At 41.7% G+C, this 19827-nt stretch overlaps 1 protein-coding gene across 12 annotated transcripts in view; it reads left to right on the plus strand.

Annotated features, from left to right (window-relative positions):
* CACNB2 (calcium voltage-gated channel auxiliary subunit beta 2) overlaps window positions 1-19827 on the plus strand; it is a 377317-nt gene that overhangs the window by 246626 nt on the left and 110864 nt on the right. For 10 of the 12 annotated variants that reach the window (XM_032349536.1, XM_032349538.1, XM_032349537.1 and 7 more), the window contains one exon: window positions 7219-7338. In XM_032349536.1, the coding sequence (XP_032205427.1) occupies window positions 7219-7338 (120 nt within the window). Of the gene's footprint in view, window positions 1-5845; window positions 6395-7218; window positions 7339-19827 lie in introns of those variants that run through there. The other 2 variants (XM_032349542.1, XM_032349548.1) reach the window with 2 other exon arrangements.

Below are 19827 nucleotides of genomic sequence, written 5' to 3' on the forward strand. Positions count from 1 at the left end.
AAAAAATATTCCTCTAAAAGATAGGTGACTTAGTCATGTCTCTGATTTGTGCTTTTTAGTAACTTCAGCTTCAGTGCTGAACACCAGCAACCGTTCCTGTTGATCATATACTCAGAAGATGCTTGAATTCCAGCCAGCTTCTGGCAAGATTAGCTGCCAGCATGGCTACCAAAGGCCAGCTTGCCAAAGTTGTGTTCATTTTCAGGGAAAAGAGAGAACTTTAAATAGCTAATTTCTTGGCTTCCATTGTTTTCCTCTTCTACCTATCTACTTCCTATTGTAAATGAGTAGTGAAACGAAGGCTTTACAATTTTGAGATTCTCTGAAGAGAGGAGAATTTCATGGTAGCAGCCGACTCTTTGAATGCTTCTTTGCACAAAACAGCATTACAGTGATGAATAAGAAATTATCTGTTTTTTGTTGGACCTTCATTGTGCCTTTGGGGAAGATAAAACTTGAGGTTCTGTGAAAATGTATATGGAGGGTGTGTGTGTGAGAGAGAGAGAGAGAGAGAGAGGGCACGCGTGCTAGGTTTAGCAAAGACAACGAAGAACTTGGAAGTCATCTTGGCATTTTATGACCATTAGAAATGGCTACATGTGTGCCTGATAAGCAGTAAAAGAGCATTTTCAATCATCAGCGTTTTCAAGTAGAAACTTTAGTGGCAGGAAAGGATTGTTCTGGCTTATTTGTATGAAGTGATGCATGCATGGAACCTAAATTCAAATTTGAATTCCATTTAAAATCTGCCTCCAGGCGGCGTCTGGGTGGCTCAGTGGGTTAAGCCTCTGCCTTCGGTTTAGGTCATGATCTCAGGGTCCTGGGATCGAGTCCCGCATCGGGCTCTCTGCTCAGCAGGGAGCCTGCTTCCCCCTCTCTCTGCCTGCCTCTCTGCCTACTTGTGATCTCTCTCTCTATGTCAAATAAATAAATAAAATCTTTTAAAAAAAACCAGCAGTTATTATTATGATCATTCATATAGATAGCCTAATCTTAATAAATTAATTGTTCTAATTATTAACATAACATACCACTATCTGAAAAACAGACAGACTCTTGGGAGAGAGCACTGGATTTAGAAGGAAGAAAATCTGAGAACTCTGTTTAAGTGTCAGAAGACATGATTTTCCTCATAATGTGTACTTTACTAACAACTTCAATGCCACAGGATAAGGAGTCTATGAGGTGATGTCCCATAAATGAGAAGGATTCGGGGCACCTGGGTGGCTCAGTGGGTTAAAGCCTCTGCCTTCAGCTTGGGTCATGATCTCAGGGTCCTGGGATCAAGCCCCGCATCGGGCTCTCTGCTCAGCAGGGAGCCTGCTTCCTCCTCTCTCTCTCTGCCTGCCTCTCTGCCTACTTGTGATCTTTCTCTGTCAAATAAATAAATATAATCTTTAAAAAAAAAATGAGAAGGATTCCCCAAATCCCTAATGCAAGTGTGCCTCAGTGTGTATCTACCTGCAGCGTAAGAAAGAGTAGGGAAGAAAGGAGGGAGAGACTGAACTTTGTCCTCTGGAGAAAGGATCCTGTTAAACTACCCTGATCTCTTTTCCCTTCCTCAAACTGCTGAGTAAACCTTGTCCTCAGGCCTGAGGAGATGCGCTTCTGTCTTCCCACACACTGCCTTTCTCAACATTCTAAAGCTAACTTGTTTTTCGTCTTTTTCCTATGGGATATTTCAGCTTCAATAACATCTCAGAATGCTGTCTCATAACCCTAACTAAAATAGCTCCTGCTCACCATTATTCTCTTTCTCAGCCTGTTTTGTGTTTTCTTATTAGGATTATTTTTCTGATTACTTAAAAAAAAAAAAATGGTCTCCTTTTCAGCTAGATTATTAGGCTCCCCGACGGGAACTTAGCTTTCATCTTTTCTGTCATATTCCCAGCATTTAACTTAGAGTCAGAGCATGATACACTTTTACAAAGTAGGAAGTACTCAGTAAATGCATGTGGTTGGGTTTTGGTTTTGCTTTGGGTAACATTTAGTCCTTTTGTCAGTACCTAGGGCTATTACAAAAAGTTTCTAAATTTCCCTGTGCTCTTGAGAAAATTAAAGCTAATATCTTAGCTTTTACATAATCATCAAAGTTACCCTGTACCTTGGTTAATGTTTCACATTAAGCCAAATGGGAGGCCAATCATATTTGAGAATCTCATTAATTAAATGGGTATGAATAGTACTTCCATGACATTTGCAAACTAAAGTATACAGTATTCATGTAAATGTACTTCATCTCAGTGGTCTACCACTTTAAAATTTTTGGAGTCAGGATCTTATCATTAGTAAACAGTTTATGGTTTTGTTGTAACCTCAACAGTGCAGGGTTGGCAATTCATTTTCTTAGAGATCCAGATCTCTTCACAGAAAAAAAAAAAATTCTTACCTATGAAAAGAGATGACAATAGGAGAAGTAGAAGAATTATCTCTGCCAGCTAATGCAAGCAGATAATACAAGATAGAACTCTTTCCATTGGTCCTTGGCCTCAGAAGTCCATCACATCTTGCTTTTTTCTGAAAGCGTAGACCTGAGGAGTGTGACAATGGGATGTCTGTCTGTCCCATGGCAGGTCAGGAGGAAACAATGGAAGTCAAACTTGCCATTGGCTTAGCATTGTCTTATACATGTGGAGGGTCATTTGAAGTCTTGAGAGTTTGGGATGAAACATAGATTTATCTAGAGTCAGGGTAACCTTGGGATACTGTGAGAAATCGATTTTTCCCAAGAGCATTGCTTTCATATGAAGATTTTCTACAGAAATAGATGACCACTTTGGGATCCAAGATGCTACTCCTGTATAGGCTTATGACTCTTACCCTTTTGGCTTTAAAAGAGAAAATACAAGAAAAAGAACACTGCAGAAAAATGATGCTGGAAAGATATATGATTGAAACAGAGTACAGCATCAAAAAAGCAAACTTTATAAATATAGAAAAAAGCTGTTAAAGGAAAAGGGTGACACTGTTGGTGCATGTATTTGGCATAAATTGGAAAAAGACAAAAACTGAAGAGTAGATAAAAAGTGTGAGTTAGGGATGCCTGGGTGGCTCAGTGGGTTAAGCCTCTGCCTTCAGCTCAGGTCATGATCTCAGGGTCCTGGGATCGAGCCCCGCATCGGGCTCTCTGCTCAGCAGGGAGCCTGCTTCCTCCTCTCTCTCTCTGCCTGCCTCTCTGCCTACTTGTGATCTCTGTCAAATAAATAAATAAAATCTTTAAAAAAAAAAAAGTGTGAGTTAGGGGCACCTGGGTCAGTTCAGCATCTGACTCTTGATTTCAGCTCAGGTCATGAGCTCAGGGTTGTGAGATCGAGCCCCAAGGTGGACTCCACACTGGGTGTGGAGTCTGTTTAAGAGTCTCTCCCTCTCCCTCTGTCCCTCCCCACCACCTCCTCTCTCCCTCTCTAAAAAACTAATAATAATAAAAATTTTTTAAAAACATGAGTTAATCCAATTTAACTAACTTTCCCATAAGCAATGCACACATATTTGGAGTAAGAGTTCTGAGGATAAAAATGAATGATCTGGAATGAGTTTTGGTAGACGTCAAGTTGCAAGTTACATCTTGGAACTCTACATTGAGAAGTGAGAATATTAAGGTGTGGAAAAGGAAATATTTGTAGCTGAACATGGGAGGTAGCTTCAAGGACAAAACTGTAAAAGACCAGCTAATCATATTGTAGCAACCCAAGAGATCCAGGGTACATCCTGTAATAACCTATTCTGGAGTTATGGAATGGTCTGCCAGCTGTTCCTGACTGGAGACTACTTGAGGCAGAATGACCCAGAAAGTCCATATGGTACCAAAGGCAAAAGCCTAATTAGATATACGACTTCTAACTGCATAAATCCACACTCCCAGAAGGAAGCAGATTAATTGTAATGCACATGTGGGGAGGGTGACTTTCAAAAACACAAGAATTCTGGAGGCTAAAACATGTTTCTCTTTAATAGTGGTTATCTTTGGGTGGGAGAATTGAAAGTGACCGTTATTTGTGTGTCTCTGCAGTGGGTTCATACAACTTCTGTAATGAAACAATTTTGCCATTTTGCTCTTATTAATACAGATACAAAGAATGAAGGAAGAATCGTGACTCTCTATAAGCTACATTACACATCAGTTGAGAGTCCCATCTCATATTGTACAAGAGCCAAAAGTTAATATATTGTTGCAAATATTCAAAAGATCTTTGCCAAAAGTCACTGTAGAGTTGTTGTTGTTGTTGTTGTTTTTAATGCTTTATTATTTAAACCTGGAAACAGGTCTCAACATGATTGTGCAATTTAAAGCTACATCTGATTATTAGCCAAGGACTTTTTAAATCTTACTTTGTTCAGAAGGAAAGGGGATAGCACACAATTATGCGTGTGTCGGGCCCTTTCTCTCCATATTATGGGATTTCTTAAGGACAGAAACTTTGTATCCTCGCTGAGGTGTGAACTGAACCTTCCTCAGGGTGATTGAGTTTAAAATGCCAACACTTTCGGAACACTGAAAAAAAATTAAATTTAATTTAAAAATAAATAAATAAAATGCCAACACTTGTGACAAAGGGCCTGAGGCCCTTTTAGGGATAGAGTTATGCTTCCTGGTAGTTTTGTACTATGCTACTCCTGCTGAGAAGCTCTCTGGGAAGATTAGGGATCCCCTAGGATACTAGTTGGTGGGGGGAAAAATACCTATCTCTCCTGTTGTGAATCTTACTGGAATAAAAAATTGCAATGCATTCGGTATCTCCCATACATTTTACGTTTATTTCACAAGAATATAAATATTCTGGTTATTGATTTATGATACCATAATTAAGGTGCATTCAATCTGTAACTTTTATTCAAAAGCCTCTATTCTACTGTATTTTCTAGGATTTATATCATGAAGATTGGTCTTAGTCCATAGATGAAAGGTGGGGGGGGGGGTTGTGGAGGAAGGAGGAATGAAGGAAGAGAGAAAAAGTAACAAAGATTTTCTTTAAAATAATCTTCCATTTGCATGAGACTTTACAGAATAATCCCCTCTCCACCACGCCAAAAAAAAAAAAAACTATAATTTGGAAATCAGTGATGGAATTTTATGTTTACTTTAAGAGATCTAGAAGTGTGTATTTCTTCAGAGAACTTTAAAAATGCAATTCAATTAGTACAGAAAATTAGTATCTTCTCTTCTCAAACTTGAGTCACCTTATTTATAAGAAGAACTTGGACTAAATTATTCTGTAAATCTTAACTCGAGCTAATCAACCAACCAAGCTTTGCAATTTCTTCATAGTTACTGTTCTGAAAATGCATACTGTTATTCAGTCTACGGACTTTCTTTCAAACGGTCTCAGTTGGAGAAGCAGTTCAAAGTCATTTTGAGCTCAGTTAAACTCCTTGCTTTGAGCTGTGATTACTTTCATGTCCTAATTAAAGGGGCAAATGGGTCTCCTGCATCTTGTTTGGAAAGTCACAAGCAATCAAGAGCAGGTTGATGCTATGACTGATAAGCATCTTCATTGGTTTCTCCTGTCCAATAACGTGTGTATCATATTGCTTATTTTTGAATTGTCTTATGGCACAGGATATACTTTCTGCAGCAGGGTGATGGAAAGGAATCATTAAATGAAAAGATTGCATGCTTTGTCTCTGGAGAATGTTTCAACGGCAAGGGCTACATGACAGACATACCATGTGCCTGTTACTATAGAACTGAAGAGCCCTTTCCAGCTGTTTACACTTCGGATGCAAAATGGCAATTTGACATAGACTAACAGTGTGATGTAGGCATCTGCGTAAAAAGGCTACATATGGAGCATGCCCAGTGCGGTGAGTGCGTCCTCCGCCCTCCCCCTCCAGATCTCTGAAGATAAGGCTTGAACTTTGCACTTGCAAATGTCACTGCATACGTTTTGCACTAGGGTTTTTTTTTTTTAAAGGTTCTCTTACAACTAATTTCCTGTAACAATCCCAGAGCAGAGAATATTGAGTGTGATAAGATGCATCAAGTTTAGAACGAGTTGATGCCTGTCTTTGAATGCACTTGAAGTGTTCTTTATTTTTAAAGCAATATAAGGCATTCGAGTGTTTGGGGGTTTTTGTGTTTTTTTGGTGGTTTTTTTTTTTTTTTTTTTTTTTGGCACCCCCGCGCCCGGAATGGGAAAATAAGAATCTCCTTGGATCTGAGTCCTCCGGGGTAAGGCGTGAAAGCCCCGGAGGCAGGAAGGGACGGAGAAGAGGGGCTTGCCCAGAGCATGGATAGGAAAGGAGCCGGGGCGCTCCAGGGCTCAGCGCGCACTCAGGATCTGTGCCCGGGGCTGCAGCTGCGGATGAGAAAGGCGCTGTCTGGCTAATGAAGGCCACCTGGGTCAGGCTTCTGAAAAGAGCCAAGGGAGGAAGGCTGAAGAATTCGGATATCTGTGTAAGCTCAAGGGCTTTCGTCTGGGGGAGACTCTATATTGTCGTTGCTGCTGCTGTCCTTCCAGTGAGTGCTGGCAGGGGCTCCCGTGATTTAGTAATCTGAGCCTGATCGCAGGAGAGGGAGCGAGGGAGAGTCCTGTAATTTTCTGAGCTCCTTTTCCTATGTTGTTATTTATTGCCAGAGAAGCTATCCCGGGCAGGTGTTTTCTTTAGGCGGCGTTTATTAAATGTCTGTTTAAAGCTATGGGAAAAAAAAAAAAGAAATGTGTTGCTTGAGGATGGAGTGAAGCCGGCTGCTGTTGTCTTACAGTTTTGTCAGTGAAGGTATCAGGTGAATGGAAAGGTACCGAAGGATGCTTAATGTTAAAAGGGGAGTCGCGGCAGAGAATTGAAGTTTATAACTCGTCAGGCTTTCTTTTATGTTTTTTAGTTAGTCGTTATCTTCTTCCTTGTTGTAAATACTTGATTTAGCCTGTCGTCTCTTCTTGAAGCCATCCTTGCAACCCCTCTATGCCCTTCAGCTGGGCACTGCACCACGGAGCCGGTTTAATTATAAAGGAACTTGTTCAGGCTTCCAGAAAGCATAGTCCTTGGAACCCTCAGCCTGGGGAAGGAATGGTAACTTGGTAGGCGCAACTATCCCAGGGAATGGTCTGCAAAGGAGAGCATGATGTTTCTAGATGGCTCGCCACAAAATGGATTATTTTCTCCTCTTTTCAGGAATTTATAGCAGAGTCGAGGAAGCTAACTGCTGTGTCAATGAGACTTTTCCAATGCAAACATCATAGATGGGATCTGTTTTAAAATGCAAATTTTTCTCTCAAGGGTTCGGCAGACTCCTACACCAGCCGTCCATCCGATTCAGATGTTTCTTTGGAGGAAGATCGGGAGGCAGTGCGCAGAGAAGCAGAGCGACAGGCCCAGGCCCAGCTGGAAAAAGCAAAGGTAAAACCATTCCTCTCCTGCCAAGGTCTTTCTTTGCCAGTCGTGCCGGGTCTGAGATGGGCCACCTGTGGAAGTTTCCTTTAAAGCATATGTTTGGACTCTTACAGTGTGTCATTGTCTGATTTTAAACAAGTGCAAGAAAGGGAGTGTGTTTGATTTCCTTGATAGAAAAAGGCAGGGTGATAGATAAGAGTGGTCCTGGCTTTTATCTCGTTTTATAATCCAACCAACTCGTTTCTGTAGGTGGATATTTTATTTAGACACACAGAAAAGGACGCCCAGATAAACAAAGGGGAAAAATCTGCTTCTGGTAACAGAACGATTTCACTTCATTTTTCCAGTAAACCATTCCTCTGCCCAGAAAAACAACTTTCTTCAAGACGATGTGTATTTTCATAGGCTTGAACAGTCTCTCCCCCAAATTTTACTCCATAGATGTTCTATAGTAGTATTTTCTTATACTGAAAAAATAGATTGCGTAATGCTTTTCAAAAATAAGCCATAAAAGATTTTATCAGTTAAAAGTGTTCCTTCCCTTGGAACCTGTTCTTATAATGAAGTGTGTATCTATGGAAGAGGGACTGGAAATCAGAGATAAGATCTGTAAGTACAGTACTAACCAAGACAGTGGGTTCGTTTCACTAATTATAACGATGTGAATTCTTTTTCCCATGCAGTCATTCGAATGGCAGCTTTTTCTAAAAGCATAGATTGTCGTTCAAGTTTACGGTGTCTTGGGGATACCCTTGGGATCTGGGTAGCTTGGAAATGAACCCATTTCGCATGGTGGTTGGTTTTCTTTAGAAAAAAAAAAAATATATATATATATATATATATATATATATATTGCTTTGGAAAAAGAAGAAGTACTGTGTTGATCTTGCTTAAAAAAAAAAAATCAGGGGTGGCATTAGACACTCTTGCTGGTTGCTTCTTCCGAGATGAGTAAAATCTCTGTGTGTTGCTATGGGAATTGTGACTTGGAGATTCTGGCTGGAATGCATGGACGGCCCTTATGTAATATTCATGGCCTCTAGCACAGCTGCCAAAGTAGTTTGCGGAGGAACAGCCAGGAGGCCTTGACTTTTAAAAAAGCAGTCTTTCCATACATCAAAACAGTGTTCTCACCTCAGCGGGCAGGGCAGTCATTTCCAGATCTGACACCATCTTGACTGCAAGACAAGTCGTAAACAGCAGGAGCGGGGAGCTGATAAAGCTAGGTGTGGCCCGGTTGCCACCAACTAATCTCTCCCAGGTGTCCCCCATTTAAAACGTTATGGGGAGACACTGAGGATGTAGCTGGAGGACATAATGCTCCATGAAATAAGCCAATCACAGAGGGATGAACCCCGTGTGATTCCACTTAGAGGAGGCATCTAAAGCAGTCACACTCATAGAAGCAGAGAGTGGCACGGTGGTTGCCAGGGGCTGGGAAGAGGAGGAAGAGGAGGAGGAGGAGGAAGTGGCGAGTTGCTAATCAACAGAAAGTTGCAGTTATGCAAGATGAATAAATTCGAGAGATCTGTTGTACAACGTGGTGCCTAGACTTAGCACAACTGTATGTAGCACTTCGTATGTTAAAAGGATAGATCGCTTGTGAAACGTTCTTACACAATTAAAAAAATATAAAATTAATGGAGAAAAACAACAGAGGTGTGCCTAGTGAAGTTCATTGCCACATGTTTGCAGTGTAGCTAATATATGTCGAGATTGAGAATCTGAATCTTTGTATTTTGTATCGGGGTGCAAAGAAGAGTCTGGAAAAAAAAATAACAGTCTGTGTTCCAGAAATAAGTGTTTTATTTGCACTAATTTATTCATGTGATTTTCATATACCAAAATTAACCAGTTTCTCAGATTCGTATCACATGATCGTACAATCCACTGTCTTATAGGTTTGGTTTTCAAAGTTTTTAGTTATCTGGTTGGGGAGTTTTTGTCCATAACCGTGTGTTGCAAGTCCTCAGTTAAAGTGACCCAACTGTGTAGAAATTTTAAATATCTTTTAACCAGCATGGACCAAAATCCTGTTTCCCAAATCAAGCCAGGTTCATGTTACTTGTCATACAAACGAAAAAGTTTATCATTACAAATAACGTAGAAGATGAAAGAAAAACGAAGATAATTTAAAAACCAAGGCAAAACAACCAAAACGTTTTCTGTTTAATGAAAATGGTTTATTGACATCCATTTTTCTTCCTTAAAATTAGGGTTTTGGGGTTTTTGTTTTTGTTTTTAAAGATTTATCTATTTATTTTAGAGAGAGCAGGAGCAGGGGGTGTGGAGGGGAAGGCAGAAGGAGTCTTAAGCAGACTCAGGGCATGAGGAGCTGGACACAGGGCTCCATCTCATGACCCAGAGATCCTGACCTAGGTTGAAACCAAGAGTGGGACACTTAAACAACTGCCCCACCCAGGTGCCCCATTAGGTCCCTGTCTTAAACCTTTGATGTATTCAAATGAGTTACACTTGGGTAGGTGAGAATTTGAATATATTCTGAAAGACCATGGAAGGACTAGGATTGAAGTGTGCTTTATGTGAAACTCATGGCTTGGTAGGTTTGGTTTATTAATTCCAGGACCTCTGAAGAAGAAATGCAAAAGAGGGGTTGGAGATGGCTTTTTCATTAGCTTATTTTTATTTTTATTTTTATTTTTAAAGATTTTATTCTTGGAGTGCCTGGGTGGCTCAGTTGTTAAACCTCTGCTTCGGCTCAGGTCATGATCCCAGGGCCCGGGGATAGGAGAGCCTCGGGCTTCCTGTTCTTCAGGGATCCTGCTTCTCCCTCTCCCTCTGCCTGCTGCTCTGCCTACTTGTGCTCTCTCTCTCTCTGTCAAATGAATAAGTATAACCGTTAAAAAAAAAAAATTATTCTTAAGTAATCTCTGCATGCAGCGTGAGGCTTGAACTCACGACCCTGAGATCAAGAGTTGCGGGCCCTTCTGACAGAGTCCGCCGCCAGGTGCCCCTCATTAGCTTATTTTCTCCCTTCCCCTCCCACCAGGCCTTTCTGTCAGTACGACTTTGTGGGCCCTATTTTGAAAGGAAGCTTTTAAAGTTTAAAAATACATGAATTCATCGTTTAATTTTAGAGAGTCGAAAACACTTCGCACGACCATCTTGGAAGAATCAAAAGTTTCCCACACTTCTGTTGTAATCCTTATAGATAGCATCCCTCCGGCAGGCAGACTCGCTCAGTGGGCGCTGCATCTCCCTGCCCCCGCCGATCACGTGCGGTGAGATCCCTGGGAAAGAGCCTGGAATAAACCGCAGCAGCCTTTTCAGATCCTGGCCCTCTTTAAGTGAGAACGACCTGACCCGTTCATTGCCCTCAAGAACGGGTCTGTGACATAAGGCGATGGGGCGAGGAGTACAGCTAGAGACGTTGCCTTTGGAAATTCAGTGACCTGCAAAAGGTTCTCTAACCAGGCGCTCCGTGATTCCAGTAAAAGCCAGTACTTTTCATGATGGTTGCTCTTCAACTGGGAAACTCTACGGTGAACAAATTATGTATTAATTTTCAGACAAAGAAAAATCAGCTGACCTGATTTTGCCGTTCTCTGCAAATCTTGCCTTATTTAAGCTGGTGCTCTTTGATTTTTTTTTTTTTTTTTTTTTTGGCCTTCGAGACTAGTAATACATGGACTTAATTTACTCCCACAGTGATCTTTTTTGAAAGGCCTCTTTAGTGGGGTGTAATTCATTCACACGTTTAAAATATACAATTTGGTGGCTTGGGGAATATTCACAGAGGTGTGCAACCATCATTACGATCAACTTTGGAACATTTTCATTGCCCCTTAAAGAAATCCCGTGTTCTGAGCTAGCACTCGAGCGCCTTTTTCCCAAGCCCCCTAGTCCTAGCCACTCTCCAACTTTCTGTCTCTGTAGATCTCACATATAAATGGAATCGTGCAGTAGGTGGTCTGTTGCGACTGGCTACCTTCATTTAGGGATGTTTTCCGAGTTCACCCTGCTACAGTATATGTCAGTACCTCGGTCCTGTTTTTTGCCCAGTAATATTCCATTGTATGTATATATTTATCCTTTATCGTTCTGTGGACATCTGGTTTGTTTCCACTTTGAGCTATTGTGAATAATGCTGTGATGAACATTCGCGTACAAGTTTTTGCATGAACATATGTTTCCATTTCTCATTCGTATATATCTAGGAGTGAAATTGCTGGGTCATCGGACCATCTTTTTTTTTTTTTTTTTTTTTTTTTTGGTTAATTGAAAGAGGAACTTTTTTCTTTTCACTCTTACTCCCCAGAACTGATGGCCTTCTGCTCGAGGTTGCAGAGACTCCTTGAGTTAGGAAGTCCGAATGTGGAAGGGATTGGCACAGACTTGAAGTAGGCTCAGTGCAGTCTTCTTAGTAGAATGGATTAACGTGAAATTTTAAATTGACTGTTCTCCTATCGGTACATAGCACCTTGGTGGGGAAATTGTATTAGGCACCGTTGGTGAGTACACAGGCTACAAGGCCAGAGCCACAAAAAAGAAATAAGCAGACTGCAGAAAGCTTCTCCTGTTTGTTTGGGGAGAAAAGTCTTGGCCTTAGATCATGCTTGTAGAGTAGAAATACTGTAGGGGAGTCAGGAGCGTCAGGGTGGGAAGACTGCCCCCTACTGGCGGGAACAGAAAGCCGTTCCAGAATGGACACAAGAGTTTGGCTGAAAAATAGAAAAGTGGCCAGTGGCCTAATAAGTAATGTAAGCGAATGCCAACATAAGAAATGGCTGGCAGCAAGAAAACATGGAAACTTCTAGAGAAAGTTGTTTGGTTTTTTTGTTTTGTTTTTTGGTTTTTTGTTTTTGTTTTTGTTTTTTTGGAGATCATGCCAACTTGCAAATATCTTAATTCTAGCCTCACATTTAATTCCTAGTTTGGCTAGTTATAATATTCAGGTATGATGGCAGTTCTTCTTTAGAACTTAAAAAAATGTGATTTTGGTGTTTCTGCCTTCCAGCATTGTTGATATGCTGACCAACGTCATTGGGGTTTTGAGGGTTTTGTTTTTTAATTTTCTGCAGTATGTCAAGGACTGCTCTGCTTTTGGTATTTTAAAATTTTGCCTTGGTGCATCTCTCATTTATCGTGCCCGGCTTTTCATATGAACATTCATTATGAAGGGCCAGTCACTTCAGTTCTGGAAAGGGACCGATTTTTATTTTGATCATTTTCCCCAGTGTATATTCTTCTTTTCTGGATTTTCTAGTTTGATGAGAGCTTTCTTTGGATTCTTTTCTGTCTCTCTGTTTTACTGTCTAGTCTCTCTCCATTTTACCTTCAAACCCACCCATTGAAATGTTTAGATTTGACAATTTCTGATTCCCAAGAGCTTTCTTCTCTCCTCTTTTGTAGCTTCACTGTTCTTATTCCATTGCTGTAATATTTTCTCTTACATCCCATGAGCTATTCATTTTAACTTTTCTGTACTTCTTCAAACTTTTAAAATTTGGTCTTATGTTTACATACTGGAGACTGTCTTCAGAGATGTGCTTTTTGGCAGTCTATAGGGTCTTGCTCTTAAATACGTATAAAGCCCACTGGAAGTTCTAAGTGCAATAGCAAAGCTTCTTGGCTGCTCATCTTTTATAGGTGGACTGGAGGGGGACGTCTTTCCTTTTGTCTGGTTCATGTTCTCAGACTCATCTCCAGCCTCTCGGTACTTGGTGTTCTCACGCTTTCTACTTTGTTAACTGCCACTGTCGCTTTCTATAGTCTACATTTTTGTCGACTCTCCTCTCATTTCCTGTTCTTTTTGTCTGTGGGTTTATACTTTCTCAAAAAAAAAAAATATTTTTAGGAAGAAGCATATGTTCATTTGACCATGTTTTATTCCCCCATAGTCATCAGTAAACATATTGTATATAAAAGAGAAAATGTGTTTCTCCTATTGTCTTCATCCATAAAAGCCTTAGACAGTGGGAGAATCTGACCCAATTAGAAATACTCCCTGAACCAGCCTTTTCAGAAGAAAGAAAAAAAACAAAACAAAACATGAATATGTGTATTCACCTTCAGCCTGAAGATGACCTTTTAATTCCCAAAATGTTAAACATGTTTTTAGAAACGTGTCTGATTGAGTAACTTCTCTGGGAGGTAAGGACAAAGCGTATGTATATGCCTGTATTACATACTTTCTCAAACCTATCAGAGAGACTATTAGAATCCAGAAAACATATGGCAGGTATTAAATGAGAAAGCTGCTTATAGGAAAACACCATGTTTCATGGGTAAAAACCTAGCAGAAAGTGCTCATCATAGAAGACACATGGTAGACCTTCTTAGGACGATATTTTAGGCTAAACTCATTTTCCCATCATTGATCTCAGTGCTGCCTTTCAGTTTTTGCATGGAAAAATGGTCAGCTCTCTTTGGCTCCTAGCAATTACCTTCCAAAAAGAAGTAGGAGACTGGCTAAAAGGTCAGATCTCCAGTAGCTTGGGTTAATTTAAATACACATTAGCTTAGATTGCCCTTTTTTCCTACCTGTAAGAAAACAAAAACTCATGCATGTGACCGGGGAGGTATAACCCTGAACACTGGTGCTTTTAATCCTGCTCATCATACTTGGTAGGTGACAGTTAACAGTAACAACAGTAACGACAACATCTGTTGCAGGATCTCTGTTCAACAGACACTTGGAAAGTAGAAATGCAAAGCTCTGTATCTTCAGAGCATTTTGAAATACTTTTGAGCGGTTATGACCATGAAGGACATACAGCATTGGATGGGTGCATGGACTGTCTTTGATATCCGAAAAAGTCCTCCTTTGTTCTCTCCGCTAGCTTTAGCCACAGAGCACATCTTGTCACCTTAAAGCCCCCATCATTTTTCCTGTGGTCCCAGTTCTCTTCTGTGCATCGCTGGCCCGCTGGCAGGTTGCCTGGTGACCAGGTGTTCTGGGATGGCCTTCTGCAGGTGTGGAGGTTGGCATCTCTGAGCTTGCGGGGTTCCTTTTCCTCCTCTAGTGTGGGTTTTTCAGGCCTCCGCAGGCCGGTTGGCTCCTTCTGCTGGTTTAAGGGCTACAAGCACACCGAGTGAGCGCAAGCCCCATTGGGAAATATTCGCGTCCTTTCTGTGTCCTGTTGGTGACAGCACACCACATGGCTAAGCCCGGAGACTGTGTGCAAGGGGATGACCCCAGGACCTGGATTCGGCTGGTGACTGGTTGCAGCCTTTTTCTGCAGAGTCCCCCATCTTTTTCTCCCTTCCCCTTCTGGAAAAAGAGCTACCTCCTTACCTTCTAACAGAAACACCTGTCTTCCTTCCCGTCTTGCCCTTCCTGTTAGTGCCAACCTTCTGCAGAGCAGGTTGCATCCCCATTTCCAGTTCCTCGTTTCTTCCCCAGCTCTCTGAAACTCCTTTCGGTCTCTCTACTGACAGTGACTAACCTCTCCCATGACCTAATGAAGCCGAGCGACGTTCCGTCAAGTGTTCCCTTGACTTCTCTGTAAGCCTCCCCTCGCTCTTCTTCCCTACCAGGTCCCCTTTCTGCCTACAACACAAGCCTGTTGCTGCTTCTCCTCTGGCTCCTTTTCCGTCTCTTTCGCTGCTGCATTCATGGAAGTCCATCCAGCCACGTGCTCCGTGCTCGGACCTCGACCCTGTGGCTTTCATGGCGTTAGGCATGCCATTGGCTTTGAAACCGTTGGGTTCCTCAGGAGCTGCTGCAGAGGCAGAGGGGGGCCCCGGCAGGTTGTGTTCTGTGCATTCCTTCTAGAATCAGTCAAAGCGGCTCCCTCCATTCATCGGACGCACTGGGACTCCCGTGTATGTTTCACTTGAGCTCCCCAGGTGCCCCTCCACAAGGACTTTTAAACCACTGCTGTCTTTCCCCTTCCTGTCTTGCACTTCCTGCAGCTCCTGCTTTCCATCTGCAGCTCTGCCCCAACCTCTCTCCCTGGTGTTAATGATGTCACGTCCTCTTCTCTCTGGCCTCCTGATCCGTCCTGCGCCCTCCCCCTCCACCACACCGTTTAAAATTGAGCTCTCCACTTTTTCTTTGAAACCCTTTCTTCTCTGCGTGTTCCGACCTCTGTCAAGGTTAACTTCATCCTCCTGAGTTAGACGGAGGGTTGGCAATTTTCTTCTGTAAGGGGTCAGATAGGGAGTATTTCCGGAGCCTCCAGTCTTGCGGTCTGTGTCACGGCCTCCCAGCTCGGGGCTGCCCGGACTCCGATTCCGTCTCTGCCATGGACGGGTTGCCTGGCCTTTCGGCGAGCTGCCTGTGAGGTTGTGGTTGCAGTAGTGATTGTTGTGTGAGCTGATACATGGTACGTGTCAAGCGCAGGGTTCCCGTTTGGAACTACTGGTACCCATAGCTCCCGCCCTCCAGTTCGGTGTCCGCTGGGGAGTCTGTATGAAAAGTTAAGAAACCACTCTTTCCATTTCTCTTTACTGAACACTGTATACTATTTGGCGGCCGTCGTATTCAAATGACTCCTTTCTAACTTAGTGGTGAGTGCTGTGTGGCCAATCTGTAGGTCCAGTGGCTTCAGCAGCCCTGCATGGGGAGTCACGGGCATGTCCTCGATCACGGGACCTTTACAGCAGCTCGCCGCATCAGGTCAGGTGGCATCCCCTCCAGCCCATGACCCGGGCCCACGTCCTGTCTCCCGAACTGGACTTTGAGCCCCTTCAGAGGAAAGGTGTTCTCTGTGCTTCATCTCACTGGTCGGATTCCTACCTTCATCATCAAGAGCGAGCTAACCTGCCCCTGTGCTCTGCTCACATCTTCTAACACCTGAGTATTTTAGGAATAAAATTACATATTGCCTTCTATATCTTTATGGTTATATTTATCTTGACAGTCTACCTAGGAGTATGGCTAAGGGTTATAGGTTTTAAAGAGCGCCTGATTATCTAATTCAGCACTCTTTGAGTGGTTTATGGTTTTCTTCACAAGTTCTAGAGGGCTGAATTTTGCCCGCGTTTAAAACTACCCTCTTGTGCAAGAACCCTTATAAGGACTGTTAACATAATACAGACTTCTGGCTATTTCAGAGCCATAAATGGATTGGGAAGGATTATTATAAACTTTGCAGCTCAAGCTTTTTTTTTTCTTTTTCCTTTGAGAGCTGTAACTGAACATCTTTGTTGTATCATTATAAACACAGCTATAAATACATGATTTTTCTCCTTTTTCTTTGCCCGATTTGAATGGGGGAACACAGAAAGACCTTTCCAGGCTGCTTAAAGTTGTCATCCTCCTGCTCCACTCTTGAGTTGGGCCCCCAACAGCTAAATGAAAGATGACGGAAACTGGGAAACAGTAGAATTTATTCAATTAGTGAACATTTGATGGGTGATTATGCTGTTGAGCTGGGAGCTAGAAGAAAGGAAATCAAAGATGTGTTAGATGTGGTTTCTCCCTCAAGAAACCCAGGGTCTAGTGATGATGCCCGATGTGTGTGTCACTGGCTGAGCACCCTCATGTGGTAAGTGTTAAACGAGCAGCAGCATGGCCAGGTGGTGCTTTGAGGGTCCTGACCAGGTGACCCTCAGTTATGGTGGGGGGAGGGGAAGGGCTGGAAGACACAGGGGGGCTGGTGGGATTACCAATGCCCCCATTGTTATGTGAATGTCTCCTTGGAGCACAACCTTTGTTAACCTGACCCATGCATTCTAAGGTTGGCAGGATTGATTGCTAACCCAGGGCTCCCACAAAGGCTGTCCTTTCGGTTTAATTTTGTTTAAATCCTACTTAGTTCCAATTTCTGTGAACTAACCACATGAAAGTTTTTTTTCTTTTGTTTTGTTTTTACCTTCTTCACCGTTTTGGTGAGTACAGTGCAGTAGTGTTAACTGTGTTCCCATCGTTGCGTAACAGATCTCCTAGAACTTTTTCATCTTGCAAAAATGAGATTTCTATACTTATTGGACAACAGACAGCAGCTCCTTATCCTCCCTCCCCCAGCCCTTGACAACCACCATTTTACTTTTCATGATTTTGGCTACTCTAGGTACCTCAGATGAATGGAATCATACAGTATTTGTCCTTTGCTGACTGGCTTACTTTACTCAGCATGATATCCTCAAAGTTCATGTCTAAGCAGGTGCCAGAATTTGCTTTTTTTTTTTTTTTTTTTAAGACTGAATAAGATTCAGTTCTATAAATATACTGTATTTTCTATTAACATATAATGTATTATTAGCCCCAGGGGAACAGGTCTGTGAATTGCCAAGTTTACACACTTCATAGCACATAGCACATACCTTCCCCAATGTCCATAACCCCACCACCCTCTCCCTATCCTCCCCCCGCCCCCCCCCGCCCCCACAACCCTCATTTTGTTTTGTGAGATTAGGAGTCTCTTATGGTTTGGTCTCCCTCCCGATCCCATCTTGTTTCATTTATTCTTCTCCTAACCCCCAAGCTCCCCATGTTGCCTCTCAACTTCCTCCTACCAGGGAGATCATATGAAAATTGTCTTTCTCTGACTTATTTCACTAAGCATAATACCCTCTAGTTCCATCCACGAATATGCTGTATTTTCTTTATCCATTCATCTGTCAATAGCCATTTGGGTTGCTTCTGTCTCTTGGCTATTGTGAATAATGCTGTGTTGTTGTTTTTATCTTGGATTTTTTTTAGTTGTCTTGTTAAGCTATTCTATCAACAATGAGTAATTAAAGGTGATGTCATACAGTGTCTCAGTCCTGAGCTTTCCAGTGGGTTTTGCTTTGCTTGATCCTTTGCCACTACTGAGTGAAGAAGGGAGGGCAGATATAGTTACCCCACTTTATGAATGAGGAAATTGATGTGGATATAGAAAGCTCTTGCGCAAGGTCGTTGAACTCTCCAGTGGCAGAATGAGGACAAGGACCTAGGTTTTTTGGTAGGATTCTCTTACATTCTTTCACCTAATCAGTGAGCACCTCTTAGAAAGATGTAAACCAAGAACACACTAAGGTTGCCTCTTTGTTTAATGTTCTGCAGGGATTAAAGGATGAACACAATTTTTTTTCTTTAATGACGGAAGCAAAAAAAAAAAGACAACCATTACAACAATTTTAAAAATAAAAATGCCACCTCTGCTTTTTTTTTTTTTTTTTTTGGCTGTTGAGTTAGATAGCACAATTGGAGTTTCACAAACAAAATATTCATCTTTATTCCCACATTTTAAGTTTTGCTTATGGTCCTTATGCCACTGATTTGGAAAGAGTACAGTTTTAAGAGAGGAATTTTCAGGATGTGTATGTGTACTCTATTCTTGGTTCAATGGAATGTGCTTGAAAATATTTAAGTAGGATCTTCCTAAAGAGAAATGGAAAAATAACCAAATATCTAGGAAATATGTTGTAAGAAGGATGTTGAAGAAACAGTTTAAGTAGGCCAAGGGAGAAAAGATCAAACTTAACAATGAAACTATTTGAGAAGAGGTTTCCCAAGTTTCGTCCTAGTCCTACCAAAAAACAAAACAAAACAAAACAAAAAACCCAAAAAACAAAAACAGGAAGGGTCTAAAAATCATAGCAAAAAATATAAAGTTAAATGTTAAAATTGGCTAGAGAAGGTTGAGAATATGTTGTCAAGAAATACTAGGAAACTGCCTCAGTGATGGTTTAAAAGAAATTTTTGTGTCTTAAACAAGTGTTGCTGTTGTCTTTGTAGAAACTAAACCCTGGGGGCACCTGGCTGGCCCTGTGGGTCGAGCATCCAGCTCTTGATCTCAGGGTCCTGAATCTGAGCCCCATGGTGGATGTAAGGATTACTTAAAAAAAAAAAAAAAAATAAAAAAGATACAAGATTTGAAAAAAACAACTAAACCCTCTCTTTAGGAAAGGAGATGATGGGCTTAATTAACTGTCAATTATTTATGTTCTAGTGACTCTCTGCTAATAGTTCTTTCTACTGACACTTGCAGGAATAGCCCATTGCTTTAAAACAAACCAAAAAACAAAAACAAATTTTAAAAAGTGTCCGTTCTTGAAGATTGGAGGCTGACACCGTGCTTCCCTACTCCCTCCAAACCAGGCCAGGAGGAGTATTTGGCAGGAGCTGGGCAAAATGTAGGCAGTCAACTCTTCCCAGTCTTTTATGCTTTCTGGTTCCATTCCCTGGACCTTAAACAGTTTAACTCTCCCTTTTGTCTTCTTAAAGGAACGGTAGTCATCCTTGAATAAATTCATAACTGGACCAATTTTAATCTTACATTGGAGTCAGCTTACATTCCTTACGGATGAAAGTCATGATACAGGTTTGTTTACAAGGCAACGCAGCATCTCACATTCGCCCAGAATTAAAGCCAGTCTTTGGCATATGCCACTTGCTGAATTGTGCGAGTCGAGGGAGTCTGGATCATGTCACAGGTCCCCTCATGGATGCACACAATGAGTATAGAAATCATTTGAACAGGTGATGATGTTCACATGCTAAATCACTGCATTATTCATAGAACATGCGTACATTTTTGGTCACCTCCCTTGTGGTGAGCGTGATGCTAGAAGATAGGAAATGAGTAAGTCTTGTTTCCT

Source organism: Mustela erminea, chromosome 6, assembly GCF_009829155.1.
Source record: "Mustela erminea isolate mMusErm1 chromosome 6, mMusErm1.Pri, whole genome shotgun sequence".
Lineage (NCBI taxonomy): Eukaryota > Metazoa > Chordata > Mammalia > Carnivora > Mustelidae > Mustela > Mustela erminea.